This window comes from Acomys minous, assembly GCF_964271855.1.
Source record: "Acomys minous genome assembly, chromosome: 1".
Lineage (NCBI taxonomy): Eukaryota > Metazoa > Chordata > Mammalia > Rodentia > Muridae > Acomys > Acomys minous.
Window position 1 is genome coordinate 147,769,220 of NC_140483.1, and position 10,238 is coordinate 147,779,457.

At 41.2% G+C, this 10,238-nt stretch overlaps 1 protein-coding gene across 1 annotated transcript; it reads left to right on the forward strand.

Moving 5' to 3' along the window:
* Positions 1 to 354: 354 nt before the first annotated feature.
* On the forward strand, positions 355 to 9,698 carry LOC311605098 (protein NipSnap homolog 3B-like). Its single transcript, XM_084795386.1, has 7 exons — positions 355 to 496; positions 3,612 to 3,822; positions 5,852 to 6,010; positions 7,060 to 7,209; positions 8,899 to 8,985; positions 9,076 to 9,257; positions 9,556 to 9,698. Exons 1-6 carry the CDS (start codon positions 437 to 439, stop codon positions 9,150 to 9,152), a joined length of 744 nt encoding a protein of 247 aa, XP_084651512.1. The 5' UTR covers positions 355 to 436; the 3' UTR covers positions 9,153 to 9,257; positions 9,556 to 9,698.
* The last annotated feature ends 540 nt before the right edge of the window (positions 9,699 to 10,238 follow it).

Genomic DNA, 10,238 nt, shown 5'->3' on the forward strand with positions numbered 1-10,238 from the left:
ACTCTGTGATAAAAGTGAAGGCTCCTGGTCAGTACGACAAAATCACCTCCACCCCGAGAATTTTAAGGAACCCATGTACACCCACACTGCGCCCTACAGTTTGGAGTGTTAGTACCCTGGTGGGGAGGGGGCAGTGTAACGTGGTGACCCAGGATGTGGAACTGCACGAAGGGCAGGATTCTGCTCATTGCATCATCACCTCTGACGTCAGGGCCAGAACATTGTAGAACAAAGGCCTAGCAAAAGGTCAGAGCTGACAGCACAGACCGCACAAGTTGGCGCCCTTGGGCTACCTGAAGGGAGAGGCAGAGCCGCGCCACCAACCTAGCTCATGCCAGCGCGGATCTAACCCAGCGGGCGCGCGCATCAGAAAGCGGGAAGGCGCGGGTCCCGGCACCCGGGGGCGGCGGTCTCCCTAAGCGCTCCAGGGTGCGTCATGCTCGCACTCCGAAGCGGCCTGAGGAGGGTGCTGACCCCGCGGGCTTTAGCGCCTCAGGTAGGGGCTGCAGGGCAAGCTCAGTGGGCGGAGCCGTGTGGGTCGCTTGAGTACTGCGCAGGCGCTCTTCCTGTGCCTGTGAGGCACAGCTCGAATAGGGTGGATATTTGGGTACCCTAGCACGGATGGGTCATGGTGAGATAGGACCCTGCCCACCAGCGCCCATCAGTTAAGGATGGACTCCCTTCCTTAGAGATTTCCGGGAGCATCCCCAGTTAAGGAGCTCCCGGAAACTCGACTACCCACCGTCCAGCCCTAGTTGTTGAGCACAGGCTTATCTGGGAAATAAATCCAATTTTTTTCTGGTCGGGGCTTTAACTTACTCAAGTAGTGGAAGGGGAATCAGGTTAAACTAAGTAAACCTCGAAGAAGAGACTAATGGCTACTCACCCAGTGTTGTTCATGCAGCGTCCCAATTATTTCCTTACAGTATTTCTCTGAACTTAGTTTTTTTTGGGGGGGGTGTCTTGGTCCACCCCCCTCAACATTCTCTTTAGTGAGTCAGTGCTGGCAAGACGAAGTCTTAAGTTGGACATTCTAAAGCATATATTTTTTTCCCCAGCGTAATTCTGACTCTACAACAGAACTCCGAAAAATCATTTCTGTCCAGTCACTCACAAACCTCCTCCGCTCTGTAGGTTCCCTTCTATGTATTCAGTCCTGGAAATAGTAAAAGTTCGGGCCTTTGGCAATTATTTCACTCTTCAAATGCACTCTCTTTGAATCAACCTATAAACTATTGTGAATGCTATTGGCTTACTTCCTGATGTTTTATTCACCTTTAAACGGTTGTTCTAAGAAAGCACACACACACACACACACACAGAGAGAGAGAGAGAGAGAGAGAGAGAGAGAGAGAGAGAGAGAGAGAGAGAGAGAGAGAGAGTACATCAAGTGCAGAGACAGCTGTTGATTTTTATAAAGTTTACTGATTTGAGCAGTGTGATGGTTTGGATAAGTATGGCCCCCATAGACACCTGTGTTTGAATTCTTGGACCACAGGGAGTGGCCTTATTAGAGTAGGTGTGGCCTTGTTGGAGGAAGTGTGTCACTGTGGAGGCGGCCTTTGAAGTCTTTTATATGCTCAAGCTAAGCCCTATGGCCTACAGTCACCTGCTGCTGCCTATCAAAATGTAAAAGTCCGTGGTGGCACACACCTTTAATCCCAGCACTTGGAGGCAGAAGCAGGAGGATCTCTGTGAGTTCAAGACCAGCGTGATTTACAAATAGAGTCCAGAACAGCCAAGGCTACACTGAGAAAACCTGTCTCAAAAAAAAAAAATCAAAAAGCATGCATGGGCTGGACCTAGGCCCCCATACATATGTAGCAGATGTGCAGTGGGTCCCCTAAAAAATGGAATGGGGGCTGTCTCTGCCTTGCTTTGGGTCCTTTCCCCCTAGCTGGGCTACCTTGTCTGGCCTTTAGTGAGAAAGGATGCCCTTAGTCCTGATGCTATTTGATATGGCAAGGTGGGTTGGTACCCATGGGGCCCTCCCCTTCTCTGAGGAGAATGGGGGGAGGGGAATGTGTGTGGGAGACTAGGAAGAGAGAAGGGAGGGGGAACTGTAATCAGGATGTAAAGTGAATACATAAATTAATAAAAAAAATATGAAAGAATATAGTTCAGAATAGCATCAATGGAATGAACTAAAGGGGAAACTTATATTAAGCTTTAAATAAAATAGTGCTTTATAAGCAAAAACATAAAAAAGAGGGAAAAGATTGTTTTATCTATTCAGACTAAGTTGTTAATGTATGCTTTAATTTTTCCATACTTTTATATTCATCTGTTCTGCTTTAGCAGATTTTTATGGTATTATTAGCTTCATGAAATGGGTGCATGCTAGCCCAATTTAAAAATAAGATGAGTTTTTATATGACAATATTATACAATGTATGCACACATACATGTATGCATATGGCATACACAAGGTAATTTCTAACAAAGTAGTTCCTAGGAAAAAGTACTTTCAGAACAAAAAGTAGAAACTTACATATTAACTATTAAAAAAAATAATAATACCTGAGAGGCATTTCTACCACATTGGTCAACTGAAAGCACTAAAGCCCATGTTCACCTTACATTTCTCATTAGAAACTAAGAGTGATTCAGGCAATTCTGGCAATGATTTTTTAGCATCCGTGGTCCATTACAGTAGTTTTCAACCTGTGGATCATGATCCCTTTGGGGTCACATTCAGATATACTGCATTTCAGATATTTACGTTATAATTCATAAAAGTAGGAAAATTATAGTTATGAAGTAGTAACAAAACAATGTTATGGTTACCAATCACACCACAGCATGAGGAACTGTATTAAAGAGTTGCAGCATTAGGAAGGCTGAGGACCACTGGTCTGTTACCAGATGTTGTAATGTAGCTGGAGAGAGAGAGCATCCTAATGCATTGCCTGCATCCCACTTCTATGTTTGCTGAATGTAGAAATAACTCTTTGAGCTGAACAGCAACTTCTCTTTTTGAAAGGTTTTCTTTGAGCTGGGCATGCATGGTAGCACACTCCTTTAATCCCAGCACTCAGGAGGCAGAGGCAGGCAGATCTCTGTGAGTTTCAAGGCCAGCCTGATTTCTAGGACAAATAGGACCAATACATGGAGAAACCCTGTCTCAAGAAACAAAATAGAACTTTTTTTGGTAAACATGTTCATTGTGTATGCCAAGAGACAGTCTACAGAGTTCTTTCAGTCACATACACTGTAAATTAAAAGAATATAAGGGAAAACAATTTATGTGAAATTTTCTGGGGGGTGGTGCCACACACCTTTAATCCTAGCATTTGAGAGGCAGAGGCAGGTGGATCTGTATGAGTTCTAGGCCAGTCAGGCCTACAGAGTGAGTTCTAGGACAGCCAAGGCTACACAGAGAAACTCTATCTTGAAACAAACCAAAAATAAAGGAGGCTTAAGGAGATGTTTAGCAGTGGTTACCTTACTATCCACTAGAACACCCACGGAGAGTTGAAAAGAGAAATGGAAACAGGGATTATGACTCAACTAGTGCGCCTCTTGTGGACAGACCCAGATCTGGTTGGAAGGTAACACAAATCATCCCCTCTCCCAAAACAAATATTGAGAACGGATTTCTCTTTCTTCAGGTGTGCTCGTCTTTTGCTACCGGCCACAAACAAAGCGATGGAACATTCTATGAGTTCCGTACTTATTACCTTAAACCCTCGAAGATGGGAGAGTTTCTGGACAATTTTAAGCAAAATGTTCACCTTCGGACAGCTCACTCTGAATTGGTCGGCTATTGGACTGTAGAATTTGGAGGCAGAACGAACAGAGTGTTCCATATTTGGAAGTATGGTATGAGTCACCCGATTCAAATGTTCGGTAGCGATTTCTGTTCTGATACATGCTACATGGATCTTAGATGGATCTACATTAGCGGAGATACAGACTAAGGAGAACATTTTTAAAGCATGCAGAACCAAAAAATAAACTCAGGGCCTTCTTCTCAGTCCACCTTTTATAACCCTTTCCCACAGTCTAGCATTATCACTGGGAAATGATGAGTTCTTATCTGTCAATTCACTAAATGGTTTAGACTTACCATTCTTTTGGGCCTTTTTTGTTTTCTTTTGTTTTGTTTTGTTTTGTTTTTCTGAGACAGGGTCTCTCTGTGTAGCCTTGGCAGTCCTGGACTCACTTTGTAGACCAGGCTGGCCTCGAACTCACAGCGATCCGTCTGCCTCTGCCTCCCGAGTGCTGGGATTAAAGGCGTGTGCCACCAGTCTTAAACAATTACAGTGACTTATTGGAAAACTGATTTAATGCAAAATTTAAAACTGTTTACAAAAGGCCAAGTAGGTTAAGATGACAGAGTGAAGAGATGCATGTGATGCTAGACCTGGTCATCAGCATCTTAGTGGACACGGTTTACACGGTCAGGATTTTGAGTAAATGGAGGTTGAGAGAGGATGGCAGTCAACTTTTGACCTTCCCTCGGCTCTGGGGCTTATTGCTTCTATTGCATTAGAGACTATTTTCAATTCATTTCTACATCCCAGAGTTTTAAGACATTCACTGCCATACCACTTTAAGAATTTAAAGGAGTTTGCCTTAATATTACTAAGCATTCGTCTCATACTGAAGGTGCACTGCCTTGAAATAGAGCAAATTACAAAGTCATTCAAAATGTCCATTAACTTTAAAAGTTTACTCTTAATAGCCAACATCAGGACTTAAGGCTATTCAGCAAACTCTTCATAATTCATTGCTTTTAGTGTTTGTTCATCTATGTTCAATTAATGTTCGCAAAATTCTTTAAGAAAAGACTCATTCTATGGATAGCAGGTATGCTTTGGGGTTTTGTTTTGTTTTATTTCTGTTTGAAAGATTTTTCAAACTGAAACTTATGCTTCAGATGTGGTTCATGTTAAAGGATGGCCTGAGGGAAAAGTAATTTACCTCACTTTAGGCCGTAAAGCAGGTGTTGTTGCTGTTGTTGTTTAAGATTTATTTATTTATTATATATATATTAAGTATTCTGCCTGGATGTGTGCCTACAGGCCAGAAAAGGGCATTAGATCTCAATATAGATGGTTGTGAGCCACCATGTGGTTGCTGGGAATTGAACTCAGGACCTTTGGAAGAATAGACAGTGCTCTTCACCTCTGAGCCATCTCTCCAGCCCCAGGTGTTATTTCTTATCCCTCTCATAAACGACATAGTTTACCTTAGTCGCATGAGGTGTTTATAAAAAATGAATATAGTTCTCGACCCATACATTGTTTAACATGTCTACCTGTTTCAGTAACTGAGAAATGAGTGCTGGGGAGACAGCGCTGAGTGACTATAAGACAGTCAGCACTGTTTCTTTGGAAGTTCTTTGTTTGAGTACATCCAACTTTCACTTACATTGAAATGTATTCAAGCTATAGCTTGGCCACCTACCATCACTACCAAATTAAAATCCGCATTTCAGCGGACACTGTCAGTTGAATGCCTCACGTAAATAAGAATAGCCCATGTGCAAGTGTTGAACACTGTTGTAAGCCCTCTTTATTTATTTACTTATCACGGCAAACCCGGAGGTGGATATTCCCACGTCACAGACTGAGACACAGTCACTTAACTGCACACAGCTGCCTTCACAGAGGTGGGGCCTGTGGAGCCCATTCAGTGAGAATGCAACAGTTGTTTCCATTTCTTGTACCCCGAAGACCAGGAGCAACTAGACGCACATGTCTCTTTAGGTGGCTGCTCCCAGATCCCCAGCATGGTGTTCCTGTATGTTCCAGATAAACCATCAATGATTTGGATGTAATCCAAAGAAGCACAGATGACTTTACATCAATTTTTAAAGTCTTTTCTCCCTTCTTTTCTACCTTAGACAATTTTGCTCATCGAACTGCAGTCTGCAAAGCCTTGGCCAATGATAAGGAATGGCAAGAGCGATTCCTCATTCCTAATTTGGCTTTCATTGATAAACAAGAGGTTGACATTACCTACCTGGTGCCGTGGTGCAAAATAGAAACACCTCCCAAGGAAGGTGAGTCTGGCTGACCACTGTGAATTTTCATGACTGAAATAGTACATATTTTAATTTTATTGTGCTTTGGGACCAGGGTAGACTCCCTTTTATATGTGGACATAAGTGATTGTTGAGATAAGAGAAAGTGCAGCTCTTTGCTTTGTCCGTTATCTTGTTGCTGTTGCTGCTGCCGCCACTGCTACTGCTGTTGCTGCTCCAGTCAGGGTTTCTTTGTGTAGCCCTGGCCATCCCAGAACTCAGTCTGTAGACCAGGCTGGCCTTGAACTCACAGAGATCCACCTGCCTCTGCCTTCCAAGTGTTAAAATTAAAGATGTTCGCCATTACCCTGCGGCTTTCTTTATCCTAAAAAAGTAAGGATTAATGAAGACTTCTTCACACTTGAGGGTTTCTGGACTTGTGAACCTTATCTATGTTACCAAAAATGTCACACGGTCAGTAAAGGTTGAGAATTTCACAGTGAGAGCCAGAAACTATGTATGGGGCAGTGAGGAATCATATATGAGATTCTGTCTTCACTTTAAAACAATTTTAATATTTAAATATAAGCTGTATTTTATATATCAATAATATAACTCTAAATATATTATAATAAATATATTGAACATATATTTATAAATTACACTTAGTATTAAATTTTAAATCACTGTCTATGTTTTTCCTACAAAATTGACCATTTGGACCAATTGATTGAGTGAAATTGCTAAGCTTCCTGACATGGGCACTGGGAACTGAACTCACATCCTCTCAAGAGCAGTACATGATCTTAACTACTGAACCATCTTACCAGCCCCCACTGACTCCCACTTCCTGTCATCTGTATAATCAAGCTTAATCGTATAAGTTTAAACATGGGCAAGGGATTTCCAAAGGTAAAATTAATGGAAAATAATGCAAATGTAGTTACTGCATCTGTCTAAACATGTGCACGTGTGCGAGCCTTCGGATGTGAGAGTGCAGAGCGGGCTGCTACTGAAACCACGTGACCATGAGTATGAGTAGAAGTTCCTTGACTGTCGTCTTTACACTTGTTTTCTCCATAATCTAGGAGTCTATGAACTGGCTACTTTTCTGATGAAACCTGGTGGCCCAGCTCTGTGGGGTAACGCATTTGAAAGAGCGGTAAATGCCCATGTCCAAAGAGGCTACACTAAAGCAGTTGGTGTGTTCCATTCCGAATACGGAGTCCACAACAGAGGTACAGTTGGACATTTCTTTTTACATGTTCATGTATGTCGGTGACTTACTTATCTGCTAATATCTGCTGGCTACAGTTCAGATATTATTGACAAGTTCTTGTCATTTTTATAATTTTTAAGAACTGGGGAAGTTGGCTCTTCCTTATTTAGGACTTAACACCTACCAAAACTATTTTGAAATGCTAAACTTCTGTCTCTCTGACACGTAAAATGAACAACTTGTAACAACTACAAGAGCCTCAAGATATAGTTTATTCCTTTGAAATTCCTTTTATTCTCTATATTATTATCAGTATTAGGGATTGAACCTAGGACCTTATGCATGATAGGCAAGTGCTCTACTACTGTGCTATGTCCCTGGTCCGAATTAGGTGTTTATTTCTGTGGTAGACACCATGACCAAAAGCTACTTGGGGAGGTAAGGATTTATTTCAGCTTATGCTTCCAGTTAACAGTCCACCATGAATGAAAGTAAGGGCAGGCACTCCAGGCACGGCCCTAAAGGCAGGAACTGAAGCAGAGGCCAGGTCCCCATGGCTAGCCGAGTCTGCTTTTTTATACTACCCTGGTCCATCTTCTCAGGCCAGGAGTGAGACCATCCCCCCCCCCTCCGTGGGCTGGTCTTTTCCATACCAATCATTAATCAAGAAAAATGCTCCCAGGCTTGCCTACGGGCTCATCTGATGGAACACATTTTCTCGGCTGAGGCTCTCTCTTCTCTAATGCCTCAAGTTTTGTGTCACGTTAGCAAAAAAGCTAACACAATTGACCCATTGTCAACATAAACACACCATGATAAATAAACTTTTCTTTCTTGTTTGCTGCCAAGATGTATTAATATTATCATAGTGTAAAACATAATCTGACTTTCAAGGTCACACAATCTTTAAAAGTTCACATCTCTTTAAAAATAACCAAACTCTCTTAACTGTGGGCTCTTGTAAAAGTGAAAAGAAGTTACCTTCTTATTCCAAGACGGAAGAGCCAGGGCACCGGCTCAATGAAACTCAAAGCAAACTCAAAATTCAACAGAATAAAAGTTCGGTGCCTGCCACCCAAGGCCTACTCATAGAGTTTCAGGGCTTCAAAGAGCTTTTGATGCGCTGTTTCTCTAGTTTTGCCAACCTCAGAGCACAGAGCTTACCTCCTTGGTCCATTCTGCTCCACAGCTGCCACTGTCCTCAGCAGTCATCCCACTACTCCAGCATCTTCAGTATCCTGAGGCCTCTGATGATGCTGAGCCTGCATCCCCACCAATGGCCTTTCCTGCATGCTCTCCACGCACTCAAGTCCTGCTACACCGGGCCAGAGCTCAGCTGGTCTCCACGACCCCTGTACGCCTTCACAACCAGGACCACCTGGGTGGCCTTTACACATTCCTTACCAAGTTCAGCTGCCAGCATGAGATGCAAACATAAAATAAAATATAGTAGGAAGTCATACAATTTGGGTCTCGAGCTTCTTTAACTATCTCACTTTACTTCCCTTTTCAAATCTGTTTCGTTTCTTCCATCTATAAAACCAGTTTGACTTAGTTAATCTATAACTTTCTTTTCCACGTTTGTGAGTCCTCTGAAATCTTATCATTGAAATATTTAGTATCACTCTTTTGAACTTAAAAAATAATTGGACTTTTAAACTTAATTTCCCTATATTAAACAGTTTTTTTTTTAAATTTACTTCTGCAGTCCATGTTCTGTGGTGGAACCAGAGTGCAGACAGTCGCGCAGCTGGGAGACATCTGTCTCACGATGACCCTAGAGTCGTGGCTGCTGGTGAGCTGTTTCATTAGGCATGAGTTATTTTTTAGAACAAATTGGACTTATCTTACATACCTTTATATGCTTTATGAAATGTCTTTTCAGTTCGGGAAAGTGTCAACTACCTAGATACTATGCAGAATATGCTCCTGATCCCTGTGTCGTTTTCGCCATTGAAATAGTTTCCTGCCTAGCATTGAGCATCTGGTCCCTGGTGTGCGATGCATCAGCAGATGGCGCTTCAATTCTCTCAAGAGAAATATTTCTACTTTTATTTGAAGGAAGTGGTAAGTTAATTTACTATGTCACTTGCATTTTTAAAGCTCATCTTGGCCCCTTTTATTAAACCCATCTCTACACAGGAAATAGTTCATTTTCCCACAGCTACTTCATTACCTGTCATTGTTTAAAAGTAATAAATTTAAAAATAATGTTATTTGTTCGTAATAAAATCTTTGAAGAATGGTTTATAAGCTGAAATGACTTATTGTTTTTACTAATATCTACTTCATTCTAATCCTTTGTAAAAAAAAAAAAAAGATACTTGGTCACTATATCAAAATCTTTGGTTTTCATTTGTTTCAGAATATTCCTTCTGTAAGACAACCCTTTGCTCCATGAGACCAGACTTCCAAGCTTGTGGTAATATTTTAAAATTATTAATAAATATATGAATTTTTCCAATCTTTTTGCCTGAAATGTTTTCTGCTCTAGTAGATTATTTCATAATGTCAAATGGGATTCATGAAAATATAATTTCATGTCTTTCACATGAAAAACTGAATAAACATCTGTGTTGTCTATATTAATCATCAGTCACTCATTTAGAAAATAATAGATTCGCATATTAAAAGTTTTGACAACTCAGGTTTATATGCCGAAATGTTATTTATAATTTATGTAATATTTATCTCGATTTTTATCCTATTTAACAAAGATGCTTGATGTATCTTTATGTAAATAAAATCATTTTAGACATGGAAACATTTGCCCCAATAAAAAATTACCTATATATTCTGATGCTTTTTACTAGGTTTTATCATCATCTTTAGAATTGATGTAATGCAGAGAAAGGCAGATTTACCATCCTTATTGTAAACATGCCTGCATTATACAACTGTTATGATACTTGTTATCATTTGGACCTACAATAGTGGCCCTCTCCCAGTTTTATCAGTTGAAGCCTTCAAGTGGTAGTGTTTCTGGGTGGTGCTAGAAAGTCTAGGAGGTAGAGCCTAGATGAAGAAAATACTTCTCTGGTCTTGGAC

Bases quoted from the DNA above. Each gene is read 5' to 3' on its own strand.
- LOC311605098 (XM_084795386.1), top strand. From the start codon at position 437: ATGCTCGCACTCCGAAGCGGCCTGAGGAGGGTGCTGACCCCGCGGGCT. The intron at 6,011-7,059 runs GTGAGTCTGGCT...TCCATAATCTAG, and splicing joins AGAAACACCTCCCAAGGAAG to GAGTCTATGAACTGGCTACT. The intron at 8,986-9,075 runs GTGAGCTGTTTC...ATGTCTTTTCAG, and splicing joins CCCTAGAGTCGTGGCTGCTG to TTCGGGAAAGTGTCAACTAC.